The following is a 23,842-nucleotide window of genomic DNA, read 5'->3' as shown; positions in this document are numbered from 1 at the left end:
CTTCAATATTCGGGCCTCACCGGATCTGCTTCCCTCTAGGAAGGCGTTAAAGACCTGGCTTTTTAGCAATCAGTAGTATGCAAGGCTTCCATTCAAACTTGTCTTTCTGCCTGTTAAGCTAAGCATCAGGACACTTTAGGGTAACCGTCATCTTAACAACAGCTACTGGGTCTGTACTTTTGCCTTCCAGTTCCTTGGCTGACACTTGCGAGGTCTCAATACTCTTAGCTGTCTTAATAGTATCCTCTAATGTAGGATTATCCATTGATAACAATTTTTGTTTTATCATCTTATCATTGCAGTGACATATATACTGATCACCTACTAATTAATCTGCAAAGGTTTCAAATTGGCACTATGCAACAAGTCTTCTAAGTGCAGTAATGTAAGTGTCCACATCTTCCCCTGGATTCTGAATAATTTTGAAGAACTTAAAGCGAGTTACTATCAAACTCGTTTGTACATCAAATCAAAGCTTGGGTTTCTTTACAGTTTCTTGGAATACAACTCATTATCTCCCTCCAGAACTACTTCAGGCAAATGGTTCAGTGTGGGCCTGCCATCAAATCCTAATGAATGAAGACGTAGATATTTCCTTCTTTCAGCACGGAAACAAAGTGCCCCAATTGCCCCCAAATATGTCTCAAAAGCATCAGACCATTGTTTCCATCTTATTGGGGGCTCCCGTGGCGATTCCAATTAAGGTGGTGGTGGTGGAGAAACTGCCTTCATTGTTTAGGAAAAAAGTAATGTTTCTTACAACCTAAGAACAAAAAGAACCAAGAAATCACACAGCCCTGAAAATGTGGTTAATGTTCCCCACCTGTGCCAATCAAAGCCATACAGTATACCAATTGTATTGGGAATAACACTTATGTGATCCACAAAATTCTGCTCTGCGGATCAGCACAATGACCCGAAATCTGGTCACATGTATCAAGAAACAATATTACCAATATTCCTGACTTGTGCACATCGGTGCCATCTAGAAATTTGGCTTGTCAGCAACCTGTGTAAAACAACACCAGTGTAACCAAAACCAACTCAATGTGTGATCAACACAATTCTGCTGTGAGGGTCAGCGCTATGACCCCAAATCTAGTTACATGTGACTGAAACCAGACGAAAGCCTCAAATGTGCCTGCACGCTGTGCAGCACTGACAAAAGCCTTCACTGTACCCACGCTGGATGGAGCTTCTACTGTGCCTGTACATTGCGGGAATCTGCGCTGGCAAAACCTTCCTCTGTGCCCATATGCTGTGCGGATCAGCGCTGAATGAAGCCCCCACTGTGCCCACACGCTATGCGGATCAGCGCTGAGGAAAACCTTCCCAGTTAGCTGCGACACACTAGAGCGCAAACATGAAGCTGGAGTCAAAGGAGCTTGTGATGACTGCAATGGACATCCAAAACGGCTGTCATGCAGTCAAGTAATACTGCGTTCCACAATGTTCCTCAGCAAGTCACAACTGGACCGCAACGCCGTGAGGGCCCCTACTACCTCCCAAAATGACCACCACGAGATCAATAGACATCTGGCCTGATCTGAAACACAACTTGAAAGATGGCTATGCATTTCATGACCGCTGCTGAGATACTCGCCGGATGTATCTCCAGTGACTACCGCGCAAGCAGGGTGACTCATTAGCTTCCAGTTTGTCCTTCACACTCCTGTACCAGAGTGGGTGGTGTGCGCGGTGATAGTCTCGATTTGTTTGAGGAATACACTGCGTAGCTGTGATGAAAAGAAATCTGCTCCGTAGCCTTGAAGTACACAATGGGTTGGTGTGAATGACTTGTTCACTCATCGCCAAAATATGTCTTAGTTATGAATTGAAGACACAGTAAGATTTCTTCGATTTCTGGTTTATTTCCAGACAGCTAATTAATAGCAAGCCACTGGTAGGCACACTCATCAGTAACTGTGCCAACCGTAACTCCTACATTCCCTATAGGAACTTGAAATCACCAAGTGGCACAATTACAATTCACAACATTCCTACATAAGCTACTACATGCAACATGCCTGCAAATTATATTTAAAAATGTTCTATGACGCAGCCAGCGCGGGCAACACAATGGTCAACGAGAGGAAAAGTGGGATAAAGGAGAAAGGGTAGGGCAAAACGCAACAAAGCACACAAAGGGAGGAAGGATGTTGAAAAGGCAACATGGGGCAAGGCAACAAGAAGGACAACGGAAGAACGGAGGAAGGGTGTGAGACAGCCAACAAGAACAGAGGAGGAAAACGTAGCAGAAGTACACAAGGAAGCCAGATGAAAGATAAGCAGTGTGGCAGACAGCTTAAACACAAAGGTAGCACCTGCAAAAATGAAGCAAACAAAAGGAGATGATGGACGGAGCACTGAAACTTTTCAGACACTCACCCCCCAGTCATAGATCTGGGTTGAATCTATCATCATTCTTTAGCTCACTTTGCCACCTCAGTTCAGACCCAGCTATATGCAAATTAGCCTTGACCCTGTGCCTCATGGAACAGTCCAGCCCGAACTGCCAAGCCAGGTCTTCCCTGAACTGGAAAGAAAAATGAGCAGTGATAGGACAAAATTAATGCATCAATGCTCCTGTTAAGCCACTAACACACAATGAAGGAAGTCTACATCAGCTGACCAATAAGAAGCAAGCAAATAAGAGTGATAATGAAGTCAACAAATGATAAGCAATAGGCGGTATCTAAAGCTACTAACAGAAAACAAAAGTTCAAGAAACAGTGCATGTTTTTGTCAAAACCTTAAAAAGAATACAGATGTTTTTACATGAACTGTTATCACCACTTCCCAAACCTGCCCCTTCTGCAACCCCAAAACACCAATAAATGACTGGTATTTTATTCTCAGATATGTCATGGGGATAAGGTGCAGGGGGTCTCAAGAAACGTATGAGCGATGCCTTTGTCAGCTTAATTCTTCCGGAAGGATGCACTTAAGAGTTAGTGCAGTAATAAAGGGGTAAAAACGTTCTCTCATGCTTTAGGAGAACAGAATCTTGTGCAGTGCCATTGTTAAACGAATTATACTCGTTGGGAATGGTCCACTGGACACTGCAACCTTGAAAATATTCGCCTCCCCATTTCTTATAAACACTCAAAATACAGAGAGAACAGAAGCTCAATTTGAGCTGGAGGTTTCCGGTGCTTGGCACCAGCACTTATGACAGTCTGCCACATGGTGGTGCCTTTTGTGTAAATCTGAGATAAGTTCACAACAGTTGTTTATTATTTCAATATATATTAAAATGACTAATACCTGCCGCCCAAGCAATTCCTCTAGCTTTTGGGGGCTGGAAAAGTCTGAATTGTCATATTTCTAGGACTGCGCTGGTTAGTAGTTGTGTTAGTGGGGTTTTGGCAGAGAACTGACAGAGACAATGGGTGGGGCAAACTGCAGGCGCCTCCTGATGGCCCTGGCACTTTAAAAACAAAAACAAATTAAGCACAGCCAGAAGTGTATAAGGCTGTGCCTCGAAACTGAACTAAAAAAGACCAAAAAAAGCAGCGGATGCTGTCCACAAGCTCAGTGCTGACAAAGAAATAAGTCAACCACGTTAAAAAAAACGCACTAATAGAAATGGCTTCACGAGCTGAAAACCACAGAGAACACTTACTGGTAAAAGGTCCGCAAACCAACAGTGATGCATGATTAAAATTAAAGAAACACGTTCATAGAATACAAACTGCGGTGTAGGTATACACTCATAAAATGAAAGCAACTACAGTGCAAGTAAATGTCGGAAAATATCGGTTTAACAATAATTACCATTTGAAGAAAATACTCCATTTTCTTTTTTCACTCCAGGTCTGGTTGACCTGCTTGAAGTGTCCGACAGAGCGCAAAGGGGACAGGCAGGGTTCTAGCGGAACACTGAAATGTCCTAGTTAGGCATTAGTCTCACAAGGTCACTGAAGCCAATCTCGTGGCACTGGCAGCCCTTTTGTGTTTTAGTTCGCATTTACACAACTGTAGCATGGCTAACTGAAATGGGTAAGTCATAAATAAGGGAAGGGAACCCGAAAAGTTTGCTCGTCTTTAACATCCCATCTATCTCCTATAATAATGCAGCTACGTTTGGCAAGAGGGGGGGGGGGGGGGGAAGCGAGCAGTCGTTGAAAAGGGACCACATGTATTGCTCTACCTATTTGAATACTACTGACGTGTTGTTCCTTTCCAAAGAGCCCCCCCGCCCCAACAACCTCTCTCTTGCTCTTCTTGAAAGGTTTTTGGTCCTTTAGTGTGGAGTGGCGGGGGCCAGAACTCTAGCTTAAGTTATCCAACTCTACACCAAGCATAAAAGCCCCACCAGCCACCAGGGCATAGGCCAGTCTTAAAGAACAGCTGTACCTCCGTTTTCCCGAACACCATGTTTTAACACAATAAATTCACAATAGCTCACGAAAACATTTAGTATGATGCAAAGAGATCTCGTCCCCTGCTAAGAAGTCACAGACACCACCACCATGTAGCAATACAATATTTTCTAATGGGAGAGCTGTGTGCGGTAATAATGGGGGAAGAGGTTAAAAAAAAGCACCAAGGCTGCGATGCCAAAATATATGGAGATGGCCCTGATCTCGTACTGCCACAGTCATACCCATAAGGTTTGCAACAGCATGCTGGGCAGCATGGCAGAACTAGGCTCACCGCATTTAAGGGATCCCTAGAAACCACGCACTTCGTTCTCCTATATATTATCAGCGTTTGGTGCTTGAAAGTGTGATTGTTTCCACCACCGCTCCCTGGATAAGAGGGATCTCGAGAATTACACCTAATTCTGAAATATATATACAGTTATTTTAAAGGTATTTGATAAGTTGGGTGTTAGTAAAAAAAAAACCTGACATCCTACATGGCCTTTCCTTTCTCACTCCCGGTACCCCAACAAGAATGTCACAAAGTTCTCTTCACAAAATCCTATAACTTTGCAATCCGAGAAAGAAAAGTAAACACCAACCTCCATGTTAAAGAATAAGCAGCAATTTGTCAGAAGACTAGGTAGGCCCTACATTTGACATCTTTCTTTGAACATGCAACAAATATGACAAGATAAAAATAAAATGTAAAAGCATCTTTATTGCTCATTCATCTTCTGAACTCCAGAATGGTTATTTTAGGTGTGCAGCAGCACCCCTCCCCATGCACCCCTACACCCAGCGTCTATGAAAACACCTAATTTGGACCGTTCGCAATAGAACGGTTGCACAGAAAACCCCACTAAATCGGCTGGTGCAGATGATCTGATGTTGCTGAGTGAACGGGCCCTGCTAAAATCGCACTTCCGTGATACCCCATCTCCTGACGGAATATGATTTAACTCTTCACCACAGATAATTGCTCAGCGATGCTAATTCATATAATTACATTACCAGTCTGGCAGAAAAGCAAGGCAACATGCAGCGCTCAACAAAACTGCACGAAATGGTACCTGCTGTGAGAAGTTGGCCTGATATATGATGTCACTAATTCTAGTGTACACCCTGTATCAGTCCAAACAACCCTTATGGTGATTGGCTGTAAAGTCAACCTTATAGACCAGCTATCCTAGTGGTAGCATGGACAAGAGCAGTCTTAGGCTAAACTCTGAATGGCATGTGAAGCCAGTTGTTATACCATATGCAATCTCTTGAATACTAAATGAAAGGACACCACAACAGATATATATATAAAATAAAGTGTATTTATTCTAGTCAAACCCTCAGCACTCTTTATGAGATTCGAGGTAAGTACAACACAGTCTTATTCAAGCATACATTAAGTCACACAGGTAAGTAATACAGTTAGGCCCTAGGGGCCACGCAATCCATATACTAAGTAAGTGGTATAAGGACCACTGTCACGGAAATAGGATAGGCCTAGGGAATCGCTGGGGCTACACTATCCTACCAACAGTTAGGAAGTGGGAGGCCCACGAGATTCAGGTGTAGAGTGGAAACACTCACGCGTAATACGTATAATCGATAGAAATAGTACAGTTTAAAATTAATAAGATTTAGGACACTTCTGGAGTAGCTAGGAAGTCGAGACTTGAGAACTAGACACTAGAATAGTCAATACCCTGATGAGCACCGGAGTACCCAAGTTACCTAGCCCACGGGCTGCGGGTGCATAGGTGTGAACTTGCGTCGGGTTTCGTCGTCGACTCCTATGGATGCCTGAAGGAAAGATGCTGACAGGCAGTCAGTGAAGAGTGTCCGGTGGATCCCAAGGCCGGGATCAAGAAGGAAGGATACCTGCAAGCATAAGGGACAGAGTCTGGGTCACTTAGCCAGTGACCACGTGGAACCAGGAAGGAACCAGGCGATGTCGGGAGATTGCAGGTGAAGAGGTGAAGCTTGTCGCAGCAGCCACGGGTACCAGGAGACGTCGAGGACGACCAGGACCAGGAGGCGAGCTGTCCCACGAAGGCTCGTGCTGTCGGCGTCGTCGAAGTCGAACTAGGACTCACCAAGCCTTGGCAAGCGGAACCCACGAAGAATGGAGGACTTGCTTCTGGTGCAGACCAGAAAGGTCTGGGGTGCTTCTCTTTTACAGAGGAGCAGGGGCCAGTCTGGAGGAGCCAAACCAGCAGTGGAAAATTGAAGGTGTGTAGTCGCAAAGGTTACTAGCCAACGGGCAAGCAACCGGACAGACGCGGCAAGCAGGAAAATGCAGAAGGGCCCCACGCAGGACTCGTGGAGTGTGGGGGGCTGATCTTCGGTGCAGATGGTGCTTGGGGTTGGGGCTTCTCAATCCCCAGTGCACAACCTCAAGGGTACCTCAGAAGCTGCGCTGGAAGATACTCGCCACTTTTCCCAGGTAGCCGGTCCCACGTCTCTCGTCGCCTCCACGGATCTCAGCTCGGCTGTGGATGTGGATCAGGGTCGGAGAAGTCTGGAAGTCAAGGCTCTGGTCAGGCTCTGCAGTCGGTCCCTCGTAGAACTTCAGCAAAGCAAAGGGTAAGTCTCTTGATGGTGCCTGTTCGCACAGGGTGGCCACTCCTTGGCCACAAGGGAGATTCTTCAGTCTTCTTCTTTCGTCGAATGTCGAAGGTCCAGAGTTTCTGTTCAAGTTGCAGGTTCAGGATAATCTAATCTCCTGGGGCCCAGCTACCACACTTATACTAATCTGGGGGGCTGGGTTGCCTGCTAGGTCACGCCTTATGGGTGGGACCTGGGAGGGGGTGGTTACACCCACTTCCCTTTGTCCAGTTTCGCGCCAGGACTGGGGCTGGAGTGCCCCAGCACCGGCTTGAACTGGACTATGCATGGGACACCTTGTGTGCCCCAGGCAGTGTCTAGTTTCTTTCATCCCTCCCTGCCCCAATACACTAAGGCCTGTCTGGGGTGGTGCTCGCACCTCCCAAGGCAGGAAACCTATTGTCCAAGCCTCCCGTGCCGGGATCACTCCCAGCAGCAGGAGGTCAGACTTGTGTCGTGGCAGCAGCATCCATTTTGTGATGCTGGGGCTCTGGTTAACTTTAACCGGGTAAGTAGGTTTCAACATGTCTTCTCCCTCTAGAAGGGAGGGATAATATCCTCATCACCAGAAATGGGATGGGGGTATTATTCCAAAGTGTTAGACACATTACACGACATGTTTTGATAAAGCCAAACCATAGTTACCATAACCGTTTAAGATTATAAGGCACTGTAAGAGTATATGGTAGGCTATATCATAGAACAGCTATAAGGACATGGTTCCGAAAGCTGCAGACAGGCTCAGCTCATGCTAGAGCACTATCTTACATGTTACCAAGCACTCTGCCTCCAGGATTGTTAAGGCCTGCCATAGGAGTGGCTGATAGGTACACATGTGTCTATATATAAGGTAGGTATAGGAATACTACACCTAAGCAAGGGGTGATTACACCACCTTGCCCCAGCTGAGTGATCAGCCAGTTGTGTCATAATGGAAGGCCAGGCCAGGCCAGGGGTGGCATAATACATGCTGCAGCCCCTGGTAGGCCTAGGGTACACCTATTCCCTGGGTACCTAAGGTACACTGTACAGGGGCCAATAGGGTGATCCTATCCAATTGGGTTATGCACCTAAAGTACATAGTATTAATTTAGAGAGAGAACAGCAGGGCTGTGGGTCTGATTAGCAGGCCCACAGCCACATCTAAGTCGAAAACCAGTAAAGCAAAAGCAAAAAGTGGGGGTGAACATAGAAAGCAGACCCTACTCTCCTACACCTGCCACAATAGTTTTGATGTGTGATGCAATGACTGTTGCATTCTTACTAATTTTAAAAGAAAGCACAAGACCTACACCAACTCAAGTCTGACATGCAAAGCCTAATAAATATCATGTCAGAGATGACCTATAACAGATTCCCCAAATGGTCTGCAGGAAATAATAGACTCAGCCCACCACCACCCATCAAACACCAATCACGCCACCCCATCTCACAAAATGGTGATCTATACCTTACTCTAACGCCCCCACGAGGCCCATTAGACTAAAGGACCCACTATCAGACAGTGACATTCACTCCTTTCTACACATATATGGTAAACACCCAAAATATAGAATCCAAAATATTGAATGGACATAATATCGAATCAAAAATATCGAGAGGACAGAATATAGAATAGACATAATATAGTTGGAAATAATATCGACATATAGGTAAGTAATATTGAATGTCATTATATCGAATGTTATTATAAAGAATGTCATTATATAGAATGTCATATCGAAAAAAAAAATTGTATTATATGTTAGTATATGTGTTAAAAGTATATATTTTTTTAATGTATGGTACAATTTTTCTAAGATAATGAATTTTATGTTAATTTTTGTGTATATTAGTTCCGTAGTGGGTTGTGGGTTTATAGGGGAATAGGGTGGGAAGTAATTTAATTGGAATTAAAAAAAAAAAGAATGTATTAATTAATAATTTATTGTTTAATAATTAATATTGTTAATTAATGTTTGCGTATATTAGTTCTGTAGCGGGTTGTGGGTTTATAGGGGAATAGGGTGGGGAGAAATTTAATTTCACAATAATAATAAACACTTTTATGGTTAATAATTAATATTGTTGATTACGTTAATTTATTTTTAATATTTAAAAAGTTATTAATAAACATTATTCATTAATTTATAATTATGTTCATTTTTTTAGGAGTGTGTTGAATGTTTATAGGGGAGTATGGTGTGTATTAAATTAATTGAAAATACATTTTTTGTTAATATTCATATAATATTTAATCAAAATTATTTCATACTGTTAATTTTGTTAATTAATTTCGATATCATTGTTATTAATTTTATTGTTAATTGTGATTAGGTAATTAACTAAATGTTAATTATGCTAATTTATTAATATTTTAGACTATTGGAGGTGACGTTTATAGAGGAAAATAGTGGGAGGTCAATTAAATTGAAATAATTATTTGTTAATTAATTTTAATTAAATTGTAGGATTGGGTCTATTAAATAATTCCTCTACGCTATCCAACACTTTCCCTACTGTTCCACTCACTGGAGTGGGAATAGTAATTTTTACCCACCCGCTATCCAACACTTTCCCTACTGTTCCACTCACTGGAGTGGGAATAGTAATTTTTACACTCCCGCTATCCAACACTTTCCCTGCTGTTCCACTCGCTGGAGTAGGAATAGTAATTTTTACCCACCCGCTATCAAACACTTTCCCTACTGTTCCACTCACTGGAGTTGGAATAGTAATTTTTCCACTCCCGCTATCCAAACCTTTCCCTACTATTCCACTCGCTGGAGTCGGAATAGTAATTTGTACCCACCCGCTATCCAACACTTTCCCTACTGTTACACTCGCTGGAGTCGGAATAGTAATTTTTACCCACCCGCTATTCAACACTTTCCCTACTGTTACACTCACTGGAGTGGCAATAGTAATTTGTACCCACCCGCTATCCAACAAATTCCCTACCTTTGCACTTGTTGGAGTGTGAATACTAATTTTATTCCCTTAGCTATGCAATGTTTTTAATTTTGTTATATTTAATGTAGTGTAAATTATTAATTAACATAAGAAATATTACTTTAATTATTTAAATTATTATATATTAATTTATATATTTATATAATAGGTTTATTTATATATATGTAAATATATTTTTAATAATGTTTTAAATATGTTATAATTAAGATTAATAATTATTTTATAATATTATTAAGTAAATATATATGTGTTAAAAAAACATTTTTTTTACATTACATTTATTATTTTTACATTCTAAGCTTTTTTACTTTATTTTAACTATGTTTTATTTAATTGTGTTTATTATTAATTACTTTTATATTATTTTTAATACATTTAAAACATTTGATATTTTAGTTAACTATATTTTAAACATCGATATTTTGTACTCGATATTTTAGTACTTACCTGTTTGTAGATAGGGACTCGATATTCTGTCCCTCGATATTTTGGCATCGATATTCTGGACAGTCGATATTCTGTCCCTCGATATTAAGTCACTGATCCCACATATATAATCAGATTCAACATAATACAGACAATCTAGTGCGTTTCCAAACTATCACCTGAAACCCACATAGAGAACTCAGGCAGAACGCTAGGCCAACACAAATAAGGCCAACCTTAGCTAGCCATCACACAGACGTCTCCTGCTGACACCAAACTCACCTGAAATGCATGCTTCTCAATTGCAGATCGTCAATGAAAACATGCAGCAGATATCCTTGCTCACGAGCTAGACCTATTATTCCTAACCGAAACATGGATAAATGACTCCTCTATTAAGAATATGGATCGAGTCTTGGAGATACTCTGGTTAAGATTTGTTCGAGGCTGGTATAATAAATTAGATTGAGAAGAGTGTGGGACTCACTCGAATTACAGTGTAAGGCGACAAGCAGGTCCTTAACCCCTTTCGGTGCATCAGAAGGCCAGGAGCCGTCCGACGCACCAGTGCTCATGTGGGTCGGACAGCTCTCGACCATCTGCGCACATGGCACAAGAAATCACACTGGTGTGGGCACCCAAGGGACTTCTTTAAGCCCTAAACAGCCTCAGGTGCTGCGGAAGGTCTTCCCCAGCTCCCGAGGCTGTTTGACTTGTGTGAGAAGTTGGCCTGGCATATGCTGTCTCCTAGTTATAGGGGACACCTTGCAGCAGTCCAATTCGACTCTTATTGATGATAGGTTTAAGACAACCTTTAAAGAAAGCTATCCTAGTGGTAGCTGTGGAGAGCAGCCTTCAGGCTAAGTCTTGAAGGAGTGTTAAGCTTATTGTTTTACCATAGATAACCTCTTGAATGACCAAATGAAAGAGCAGTCCACACAGGTATATATATATAAAATATATGTAATTATTCTAGACAGAATCCCACAAGCCTCTTTATGAGGCTGAGGCAAAGTTACAATTCAAACAAGCATTGATAGATACAATAAATAGCACTGGAATCATAGGGCCCCAGGGGGGGACCAAACCATATATTAAAAAAGTGGTATAAGAACCACGACAATTCTACAGACAATGCCTAGGGCATTTAGGATCGCTGGCCCCTTAAGAATCCACCCCAGGTTATGAGGAAGGGGACCCACGGTAGGCGCGTGCAGTGGAAATAGCTGCTATCGGGATCTCTATTAAAGCCTATGGAGAATGTTGCGGTTTGATTTAAACAGATTAAAGACACTTCTAGCAGGAGTTCAAAGTTAAAAACTTAGAGTTAATCGTTTGAGGAGCCCACTACCACAGGAGTACCGAGGTACCACTGTTACCTGCCCCAGGGAAGCCGGGTGCATAGGTCGTTTTCGATGTCGGGTCGCGGGCTGATTTTCAATGGGAAAATTTACAAAACGGCTGCTAGTCAAAAGCGTTGATGATGCCGTGAAGATTGAAGTTGTAGATCTTGTAGAGAAGAAATTGAAAGCAGAGGGGACAGAGTCTGGGTCACGGCACAGTGACCAGGGAGCTCAAAGGAAAGAGCCCTTCAATGTTGGGTGCTTCAAGTGGAAAGAGGTGTAGCTTGGATCTGCAGCCACGGGCTCCGGGAAGCTTCAAGGAAGGCCAGCTTCTGGAGGGCGACTGTCCAACGTCGGATGAGGGTCACTGCGGTGTTAGTGTCCGGATTGGATCCACTAAGCCTTGGCAACCGCAACCCACGCAAGATGAACAAATCAGCTACTGGTGCAGACCCACGAGGTCTGTGAGAGGTCTCCTTTGGAGAGACTGTAGAGCAGGCCTGGAGCAACCAAGGGAACTCTTGGAAGTCGAGATTGTCCTCCGCTAGGGCCCACAAGTCGAGAGACAAGGGACCGCGGAAGGCAGCAAAATGGAGTGCGTAAAAGGGAGCCCACGGGCCACCGGAGGGGGCTAGGGCGCTGATCTTTGGCACAATTGCTGCTTGGTGGTTGGCTCAAAAATGGGCCAAAGCACAACTTCCCCACTGGTCAGGGTCGTGTGCTATGCAAGAGGTGGCCGGTGTCCTGGGGTATTGGGAATCTCGGCACCCACGCGGTCCACGGTGCTCAGACTTGCTGTGCACACTCACTGGCCTCTGGGATGCTTAGGAAACCCACCTCAAGGTTGCTGGGAGTCGACAAAGTCCGTAGGAGCAGCGAAGTTCCAATCGGGTCACTTGCAGTGTTTCAGGTGCCTGCCAAACAGGGGGGGTAACTCCTTTACCCCAAGGGAGATTTCTTCAGTCAGCTGGGCAGCAGCTCGTCGAAGGTCAAGTCTGTGAAGTCCAAGATTAATCTGAGGCTCTGGGGCCACGTTATTCACCTTTATCCCCAAGATTAGGGGAGTGTCCAGAGTAGTGTCCACCAATGAGAGGTGAGGCGGGAAAGGGTGGCTACACCCTCACCCCTTTGTGTGTTTCCCGCCTGGGCGAGGGGCAGGATGCCCCTGAACCGGTTCCAGGCGGTGTATGCAGAATGTAGGCGCTGTAGCAGCCTACGTGCAACTCTGAAAGGCAACATATGGTGCACCCACCCAGTTCCAATCCACATATCCTGTCTGGGGAGGTGCTAGCACCTCCCTGCCACAGGAGCCCTATTGTCCAGCTAGCGAGGCTGGGATTTTCCCCAGCAACAGCCAGCCAGAGTCGTGTGGGTGGCGGGTAGTAGCCATTTTGTACTACGTGTGCACTTTTAAATTGGTGTCTAAATTCTGGCGCTTTTCCCATATCGCCCCTCTAGCAGGGGGGAATCGTGCCCTCATGCCCGTGACTGGACTGGGGGTAGGATTCCTACATGTTTGACACCAAACACGATATGGTTCTGTGTAGCCATTCTCAAGTTATCACGCTATCGCGATAAGAGTATATGGTATGGCTACACTACAAACAACCCGGCAATGATTTTACAAAGGTTGCAGAGAGGCCCTACTCAGGTAGGGGTCCCCCTCACACATACCTCAGCACCCTGCCTTGTCGGATTAGCAAGGCCTGCTATAGGGGTAACCTTTGAGAGTATATGTGTTGTAATGGGGTGGGATATAGGGTACCTATATCCCTGTAAGGGGTGCTAGCACCACCTTACCCAGACTACAGTAGTGGTCTGGTGGTGTCAGTTTGTATGGCTGTCCCAGGGTGGCACACTAAGTGCTGCAGCCCTGGTAGGCCTACTGAGGGACCCATGCCCTGGGTACCTAGGCTACCATCTACAAGGGACTGTCAGGGCATCCTCAGAATCCAATTGGTTGGTACCTAGGGTACTCACATCGTTTAAGAGAGGAAGCAGATAGGCTGGGGTCCTGGATAGCAGGGCCACAGCCTGGCTAGAGTCATAAAATAGTCAAAACATCAGCAAAAACTTGGGGGGAACTATGCAGTCGATGCCACTCTCCTACAACTTGTTTCAGGGAAATGACTATCAGTGCACACGTCGCACTGACGTCATTTCTCTGAAACCGAAACTGAAATGAGCTGACACAACTGGACACCAAGGAGGGGGGAGCAAACCCTTAGGCAAGGGCCTGTGCTCCTCCAATTAATTTCTGGCACATTCACTCTTTCTGCCCCCCTAGGGGGCACATAGGGGCAATAGCCCCCAATCTGCCACCGAGCGCACTAGTCGCCAGGGATTTCTTTTTTTACACATTTTGGGGTGAGGCTGCCCGAGATGGGCATGCCAATGCCCCCACCCTGCCTAATTTCACAGTCTTTCTGCTGCGCCTGGGAGGGAGTTAGGGGCAATAGCCCCCAATCGGTACTCACAAGGGGGCAGAAAGCAAACAAGGCACCAGGGATTTTTTTTAAATGTATATAGCGGTGGGGGCTGCCTAAAATGGACATTACAATGCCCCAACCCCTCCCAAAAAAATCAAGTCTTTCTGCCCCCCCTGCCCCCCCCAGGAGGCAATGGAGGCAGCAGCCCCTGATCTGCGCCGCGGGGGGGCCAGAAAGCTCACTAGACACCAGGAATTTTTTTATACGTAGAGGTGGGGGCTGCCCAAAATGGGCCACCGATCAGCCCCCCCCTCCCCCCCGGGGCAGAAAGCACACTAGGCACCAAGGATTTTGTTATGTATATAGAGGTGGGGGCTACTCAAAATGAGCATGCAAATGCCCCCACCACCCCCAAAAATAATTCCACAGTCTTTCGCCCCCCTCAGGAGGAAGATGGGGGCAATAGCCCCTGATCTGCCCCTTGGCGGGGCAGAAATCACACTAGGCAACAGGGATTTTGTTTTATGTATATTGGGGTGCGGGATGCCCAAAATGGGCATGCCAATGCCTCCACCCCCTAAAAAATTATTCTACAGTCTTTCTTCCACCCAGAAGGCAGATGGGGGCAATAGCCCGTGGCCTGCCCCGAGGGAGGGCAGAAACCCCACTAGGCACCAGGGATTTTGTTTTTGTATACGTAGGGGTGGGGGCTGTCCAAAATGGGCATGCAAATGCCCACATCCCCCAAAACATAATTACCAGAATCTTTCTGCCTCCCCCAGGAGGTAGATGAGGCAATCGCCTCTGATCTGCCAGGGGGGGGCAGGGAGCCCACTAGGCACTAGGGATTATGGTTATTTTCTTCTATAAGTAGGGGGTGGGGGCTGCCCATAATGGGCATGCCAATGCCCCCGCCACCCAAAATAATTCAAAGAGTCTCTCTGCCTCTCCCAGGAGGCAGATGGGGCAATAGCACCTTATCTGCCCCCCCGGGGGGGCAGAAAGCCCACTAGGCACCAGGGATTATGGGGTTTTTTATACGTAGGGGTGGGAGCTGTTGGGAATGGGCATGCTAATGCCCTCACCGCCCAAAAAGTCTTTCTGCTCCCCCGGAAGGCAGATAACGGCAATAACACCTTATCTGCCCCCTGCGGGGCAGAAAGCCCACTAGGCACCAGGGATATGTTTATGGGCATGCCAGTGAGAAGCCCCATAGGCAAGGGTTGCTCCCTTTTTTTAGGCATACATTTTGGCTTTTTCAATGATATTTTTATTCTCATCTGCACCCAAGCGGGGGCAGAAAACCACTAGAAACCAGGGAGAGTTTGTGTGTGTGAGTAAACTGGAGTTTGGATGACAGTCTGCGCTGTACTGACCTTTGGTTGGCATTTTACTAGCGGTGTGCGCGGACCTGCACTTGGCTAATGGTGTGGGTTGGCTGACGCTTGATGATGGTGTGTGTAGATTGGCGATTGCCTGGAGGTGCGGTGTACGTGGACTGGTGCTTGGCTGGCTGTGATCATGGACTGGTGCTTGGCTGGCTGTGTGCATGGATGGTGCTTGGCTGCAGTGGCGATTGGCTGGCGGAGTGCGTGGCTATTGCTTGGCTGACTGTGTGCATGGATAGCATTTGGCTGGCGGTGTACATGGATGGAGCTTGGCTGGTGGTGTGCCTGGATGGCGCTTGGCTGGTGTTGTGTATGTATGGCGCTTGGCTGGTGGCGTGCGTGGATAGCGCTTGGCTGGTGCTGTGCGTGGATGGTGGTGTGTGTGTACTGACCCTTGAGTGGTGGTGTAGCTTGCAAGGATCCCCCAGCGTTTTATTACCCAAAATCCCCTGTAACCCTCAAATTTACTAACAAAGTCAAATTTTCCTCACATTTCTGTGTTGGTAAGTTGTAGGATCGCCGCGCAAGCACAAATTTCCCACTACTCAGCATTCCCCTTGGTCTCGCCAGAAAAATTATACCTCACTTGTGATGGTGCCCAAAATAGCGTCAGCCTAAAAATGTATTGAAAAACTGCCCTTTTGGACCCGCTTTGGGCCCCTCTCAATCTCTACACGTTTTTAGCCCTTCCATGTCATAGGCACTTGGCCCATCCACACAAATAAGGTATCATTTTTATTGCAAGACTGAGGGAACACTGAGTGGTAGGAAATTTGTGCCGTGCAGTGATCCCACAACTTTCCCCACAGAGATATTAGAGGAAAATGTGACTTTTAAGCTAAATTGGAGGTTTGAAGCAAATTCTTGGAAGGAAAATGTTTGAAAATCAACGCAAGCCACACACCCCTGGACTCCCACAGGTATCTAGTTTTCAGTAATGTCTGGGTTGTTTAGGTTTCCCTAGATGGCCACCGAGCCCAGGGCCAAAAACCCAGGTGACCCCCCCCCCCCATTGCAAAACCAGGTTGTTTTGTGTTAGGTAATTCTGCTGTCCACACAATACATTTTGGGCCATTGCCTGTCGCACATACTTGGTCCACCCACACAAGTGAGGTACCATTTTTATCGGGAGACCTGGGGGAAATCTGAGTGGTAGGAAATTTGTGTCAGTCCAGTGATCTCACAACTTTCCCATACAGAAATTTAAGAAAATGTAATTATTTCAGCAAATTTGAGGTTTACAGTGGTTTCTGGGTAGTAAAACGTTGGGGGGTCCACGCAAGTCATACCCCCCTGGACTCCCCGTGTGTCTTGTTTTAAAAAATATCTGAGTTTGGTAGGTTTTTCCTAGATGGCCGCCAAGCACGGGGCCAAAAAACCAGGTGAGCGCCTTTGCAAAACCAGGTCGTTTTGTAATAGCTAATTTTGATGTCTCCACAATACGTTTTGCGCCCTTCCCTGATGCGGGTACTTTGCCCACCCACACAAGTGAGGTACCATTTTTATTGGTAGACTTTGGAGAATGCGTGGTGAGTGGAAGTTTGTGGATCCACACAGATTCCAGAACTTTCCACCACAGAAATAAGAGGAAAATGTGTTGTTCTTGTTTGAGGTTTGCAAGGGATTCTGGATAACAGACCCTGGTGAGAGCCACACAAGTCACCCCATCCTGGATTCCGCTGGGTGTCTACTTTTTAAAAATGTATAGGTTTATGTGATGTGTCCATGTTGCTTTTCGGGCAGTTTCCTGTCGAGGGCACTAAGCCTACCCACACAAATGAGGTACCATGTTTATCTTGAGACTTAGGGGAACACAAAATTGTAGAGCAACTGTTATTACCTATTGCCTTTTTATGCATTTCTGCCTTCCAAATGTAAGCCAATGTCTAAAAAAGAAGTCACTTTGAAAAAAGTCCTACAATTCACATGCTAGTAAAGGTACCCACAATTTCAGAGATGTGCAAATAACTACTGCTTCTAACTCTATATTTTGTTCCCATTTCGGAAATACCTGGGTGTCGTTGATACCTATGTTTCCCTCTTTATATTTTACCAAATGAAGGGCTATATACCCGGTACACATGAAAAACCATCGCTTGATGCAGCTCAGTTATTGGCTCTGAGTTCCTCGAGTTCTTGGTGAACCTACAAGTACTATATATCCCCACAACCAGAAGAGTCCAGCAGATGTAACGGTATGGTACTTTAAAAAAAAAAAATCGGTCATACTTAGAAGAGGTTATAGGTGAAAACGTTGGCACAAATTGCTGTTTTTTCAACTCATTTTCAATATTTACTGTTACTTTCTATTTAAAAAAAAAACACCTTGGAGGATCTACACAAATGACCCCTTGCTGAATTCAGAATTTTGTCTACTTTTCAGAAATGTATAGCTTTCTGGGATCCATTATTGCTTTCACACCCATTTCTACCACTAACTGGAAAGAGGTTGAAAGCACAAAAAGTAGCAAACATAGGCTATGTCCCAGTAAAATGCCAAAACTGTGTAGAATATTTTGGTTTTCTGACAAAGGTCTGCCTGTCCCTGAAAGCTGGGAAGATGGTGATTTCAGCACCACAAACCCTTTGTTGATACCATTTGCAGGGAAAAACACAGACGCTTTCTTCTGCAGCACTTTTCCCCCATTAAAAAAAAAAACAATTGCTGTATTTTGGCTAATTTCTGGGTCCCCTTCTGGGGAATCCACAAACCCTGGGTAGCTTTAATATCCCCATGATGTTGGAAGAAAAGGGGGCAAATTTGGCGTGGATACCTTATGTGGACAAAAAGTTACAGGGGCCTAAGCGCAAACTACCCCAAATTGCCAAAAAAAGGCTTAGCACGGGGGGAGGCCTACGAGCGAAAGGGTTAAAATCATCTTATTGGTCACTAGTCTGGCAAGAAATAACAACCAGGGGCGCTAAGGACCATCTTACTGAGCAGTACCTGGCATTCAAACCTATTCCCGTTTTTGAAAATTACTTGGACAATATAACACCAGCATAGGCCAAGTGCTTGTTTATCAGATTTGGAACAGGCTGTTTGCCCCTTCGATCGTTCAGCAAAAACTGGAATAATATATCCTCGCCTGACTCTTGTCCAGCTTGTGGCATGAATTCTGAGACTCTTGGCGATATTATGCTTGTGTGTCCGATCTGCCTAGCCTTGGAAGTACCACACCTTAGAGAGGCAAAACAAATTCGGGAGAAGCTTCTGAAATTATTGTAAATTTAGTATTTTAGTACATGGGTTGTCCTGTCGAAACCTTTTTAAACATATGTGTCTTATACACGTGATAACGTATTCTGCACTGACACCATACTAAGAAAAATAAAACCCTTCCTCCCCTTCACCAACCTCAAAACAGCTGAACAAGCACTAGTAATACCCAGGTTAGGATATGGAAGTGCTATCTTATGTGGTCTGCCTAGATCCAAACTGGCTCCACTAAAGGTGTCCGTTAACTTCTTCGGTGCTCATAGGCACAGTGGAGCTGTGCTCATGACGAGCTGGTCTCGTCATAACCGTCGCGGCCTGCCCACGTGCGGTTGATTCCCTGCCTGTGCGGGAGAATCAATTAGTGGGGGGGTCGTGACGAGCTCAGCTCGTCATGAGCACAGCTCCACTGTGCCTCATGACGAGCTGGGCTCGTCACGAGCACAGCGCCACCGCCGCTGCCCCCCCCCCCCGCGCCGTGGGGGAATTACCCCTGCATGGAAGGGGTTAATTCTGCTGCAAGACTCATCACTGGATTCAAGAAAGACAACCACATCACTCCCTTTCCGAAGACACAAAACTGGCTCCTTTATGAGGCAGGGATACAGGTGAAAATTGCTTGCTTGACACATTAAGCACTACACGTTAACAAACCGAAGTACCTAGCTGACAAACTGGGGCTGTTTGGAGGCTGCTGATCTTCTAGGAGTGCCAGCACCTTACTGTTAAAACCAAAGAAATATCGGCAAAAGAAAACCTACAGCCAAGCCTTCTCCGGAATGGCCCCTAGAATTTGGAACTTCATATCCCCTGGTATCAGCCTGAATTCATCAAAAAATAACCTCGTTTAAAAAAGAAGTCAATCTGTTTCTGATGAACAAAAATGTACACTAGAACTCTCTGGCTCAGCATATGGACTGTAACTAACTTAATGACCCAACATGCGCTCACACTCGTTATTTGTCGTTTGGGTGTTAACTCATTTGCAACGGGTATTGACAGCATTTGTGCTGCTTGGTTGTCTTATTTTCTTCTTACCTAGCCAACTGTTAACCGCTCCGATAACCTACTAGGGTAAAGTCAGCGCTATATAAAACTTTATAAATAAAATAAAAATAAATCAAGTTTCAACCAATGGAGGGTTAAAAGGCATGCATTAAAAAACGAATAAATTACGGAGATAGACTTGAGTATTGTGGAGGTACACCTTTATTGGCAAGCAATGGTTTTTCCCTAGCAGATACTGGGACATGTAAAAAGATAGCCTCAGCTCTTCCGGGATGCAGTTAAAAGGAGACTCGTAGTTGAAAGGGCTGCGACAGACAACCCTAAATGTATTTATTTGGTAGGAAACTATAAGGGACTACAGATTATGAAAGCCTCAAGGAGCCATATAGATAGCACCTTCAAAACGTACAAAATTGGCCAAAGGGGTCTCGTTCTCAACTGTTTCTTGACTGAGTAAAACAGAGGTTGTCTCTGTGAAGTAGAGGTAAAGTATTACAGGAGGTTGCAGGAACTAGTGGTGGAGCCAGTGTGTCATAGGCCCTGGTGCAACAAAGGAAATAGCCCGCCTAACTGCTGTTAGAACTGTGAAAAAAGCAATAATCTGAGTTCAGTGCCGCCCCCTCCCCCCCCCCCCCCCAAGCTTCGGTCCCTGGTACCATTGCATCTGCTGCACCGAATAGGAGATACCCCTTTGGGGTGATATATCCTGTATGACCATGTTGACCCTGAAGAGGGCATTGAGTGTGGATTTCTGAAAACGTTTGTGTACTGAACTGTGACATAAGAAATGCCAATAAAAATGTTTAAAAGACCTGTGATTGGTGCATTCCCATCGGGTATGCTCATAGGACAGGTATATGGGTACTGTTGGGAGACACTAGTTATCCGGAGGCCCTATGGAGGCAGGCACAAGGGCGTACTCAGTTGACAGTTCGGGGGAATGTGGCACGTGGTCAGTGATGCGGCTCCTACTACCCGCACCTGACTGCCACCGATGGAAGATGCAAGGGGCAATTAAAATAACCACCGTCTGTAGCATCTCAAAATCACTTACAAGAGGCACCCAGTGATATCAGCCATTCACACGGATTAATGTAAAGGGGAAGACCCCATTCCCCCAAAAATTACAAAGACGCACCTTGGGTACGGACACCCGCATAGAGCATCAACTGGGACCACAAAACAAGGACTGATGAGACGCTGAGGTAATTAAATGGAATATTGAGCCAGTGGAGGGACAAGGACAGTATGATTGATGTCTTGAGGTAGTTTAGAAACTGTGGGGGGAGATAAGTGATTACAATTTGTCATTTTAAGCAGGCAGATAGTATGACACAGAATAAATTAGTTTTCCCATTCTTACTTGTAGAGCAGGAGAACCGCTAGGACCCCAGAGAGGGCACAGAGCCGACGTCGCACAACCCGCCGCATCTCGGACACAGAGTAAATACCGCGATGTACTCTCAGGGATTCCCGCTGCCTGTCTGCCACTTTCCCTCCTCGCCCTGACACTCGAGCGCTCCCTCGTTGCTATGGGGACACCAAGCGCTCCCAGTCAGCGCTTGCCCCGCCTCTTCGGCAGGTGTCACCGCGCCCTCCTAGCTGGCCAGTGTTCTGGTTGGCAGAAAAATTAAACTGGAGCCTCCTTCCTGTGCAGTGCCGGAGCGCTCGAGGAACTGACGTCGAAAGCAAAACGAAGATGACGGCCATTTTTCTGTACCGAAATAGTGACCTATTTGACCGTGCGTCTGTGCCACAGACACGGTTCAGCCATTATCTTTGGCTTGTTAACATATGGGACTCAACTACTTTTGTTTTATCCAAACCTGTAAACCCATCTTGAAATGTCTTATAAAAATGTCGCTATTCTAAAAAAAAAAATTTCCTCAATTAATTGAAGTTATTCTACTCATCACGTGATGTATGCTTTTTTTTTAACTTATACGTGTCCAAAATTCTCAGTAATTTTTAATCAGCTATGCTTTTCTTTTTTAGCGTGCGTACGGTTTCAAATTGAGCGCCTCACGTGCTGTCGCCTCTGAAGGCAGCGGCTACTGAGAAGTGGTGTAGTGTTTGGACCACAGCGTGACGTACAGGTAGGTACAAGCGAGGTTCTAACTGCCGGGCGTGGCCACCCCTGCAGCTCTTTTTTTAATTAACATCGTGACATCATTCAGAACAAACCATTAATTTGCAAACAGTCTGGCAACTCGCCCAACTTAAACAAACTATAAGGATCGTGGGCAAATACTACGTTCAGCGCTTTACATGGCATTGGCCGGTGTTTAGTACTTGCACTTTTTTATTTAACGAGGGAGAGTACCTGCACTTCTCAAGAGAAATGCAATGCTTTTAATTGAAGAGTACGGGCACTTCTCATAACAAGCAGGTAGGTACTCTGGTACAAAGTACTTGCACTTCTACTTGTCCATTTCAAGCACTGACTACATTCCTTCCCAACAGGCATTAGAATTCCACGCAAAACACAAACACTTGCAAAAACACAGCTGTTAAGTAAAGGATTCGACTCAAACGTAGTTCACGTATGTTTATGACTTCATCATAGAGCAAGTACATCGAGATACGACCGCCCACAGCAATCGTCCTACCCTTCTCTCCCCGTCTACATTCTCAACCTTAATATTCTATTCCTGACAAACGTACAATTCTATAATACATCACTGAGTTCTATAATCACATAACAAATCCCCCTTCCAAACATATATAGATATTTGTGTTTTTGTTTGTTTTGTTATAACACTAAGAAAAAAAAAAACATAACCAAAATGTTGTTGATACAACCTAGCACAGGGGATCTATATATATAACATGCAATAAAATAAATTACAGTAGAAAGTTTTCTGAAATATAATCTTCCATCCACACTGGTGGCCGTTTCTCACGTTTTGACTTTTTCGCACTTTGTGAAACACCATCCCTTGATGTATGTGCTTCCTCTTCATTTCCTAGAGGAGGAGATTCACTCTCAGTAACATCAGATTCATTGATGTCGTTCTGCAATAAAGCACCTTCTTTATCCATAACCTTGTCTTTATTGTTTTCAACCCCGATCTCATCAAATACTCAATCCATTACAAACCCCTCATCCTTGGCTGAAGTAACAGAGGTTTTTGCAATCCTCTTCAAATTCCACACTTTTTCATCTGTCAATCGCACAACATTATTCAAAACTTCTAAAACCTCCATAGTTTCATAGAATTTACTTTCCTCTTTAGGAACTTTCCCAGTTTTTTTCAATCTAACCCATTGTCCTACAGCAACTTTGCACTCTTTAGTTGCATGCTTATTATAATACAGATAAACAACAGGAGAGAGAGGGAAGCTACTGGAGCCACTCTTGATCCCCCGGGCAGTATTATATAAACAACAAAAGAGTGTATCCAACACGGGAATAAGCTAGCAAAAAAACTCACTGTGTTTTAAAAGAACCCTCACTCACCAACCTTGTTAGTGACATGCTTCATCACTGGGTTCCCACCAGAGAGGCCGAACGCCTCCCCGGTGTGCTACAACGCCTGATTACAGCGGCGCGCCACTGTAATCAGGCGTTGTAGCGCACCGAAGAGGCATTCGGCCTCTCTGGTGGGAACCCAATGATGAAGCATGTCACCAACTAGGTTGGTGAGTGAGGGTTCTTTTAAAACACAGTGAGTTTTTTTTGCTAGCTTATTCCCGTGTTGGATACACTCTTTTGTTGTTTATATAATGTTTATTATCATACCATTCTTTCCTTTTCGATTGCATTGTTTCCAATCTTTCTTTAACCACAGTATTAGACCAATGTACAATACGAGATTTGAACAACCAACCAGGTGTGTACTTAGTCCTTGGATTTCTTCCCCTCATTAAAACAAAAGGAGAATAACCGGTAACATCACAAATAGACACTCAATAGGCCCAAACCATTTTCTCAATCTGCATTTCCCAATCACTATTGTTTTTTACCGCCCACTGAATGGTGTTCTTGATAACGCGGTTAAAACGTTCCACCATTCCATTCCCACTTGGATTATACAATGCTGTGTTCCTGTGTACTATTCCCAATCTTTCAAAATATTTGTTGGTTTTGCCAGAAGTAAACTGCACT

General features: G+C 44.8%; 1 protein-coding gene across 1 annotated transcript in view; it reads right to left on the bottom strand.

Moving 5' to 3' along the window:
• GLB1L2 (galactosidase beta 1 like 2) overlaps positions 1-21,262 on the bottom strand; it is a 1,021,913-nt gene extending 1,000,651 nt beyond the window's left edge. The window contains exon 1 of the mRNA XM_085647243.1: positions 21,098-21,262. Coding sequence (XP_085503369.1) covers positions 21,098-21,165 — 68 coding nt within the window. The 5' untranslated portion in view covers positions 21,166-21,262. The remainder of the gene's footprint in view (positions 1-21,097) is intronic.
• Between the last annotated feature and the right edge of the window lie 2,580 nt (positions 21,263-23,842).

This window comes from Triturus cristatus, chromosome 3_2, assembly GCF_964204655.1.
Source record: "Triturus cristatus chromosome 3_2, aTriCri1.1, whole genome shotgun sequence".
NCBI lineage: Eukaryota > Metazoa > Chordata > Amphibia > Caudata > Salamandridae > Triturus > Triturus cristatus.
Note: the sequence above shows the minus strand (reverse complement) of the source record. Positions and strands in the feature narration are given on the sequence as shown.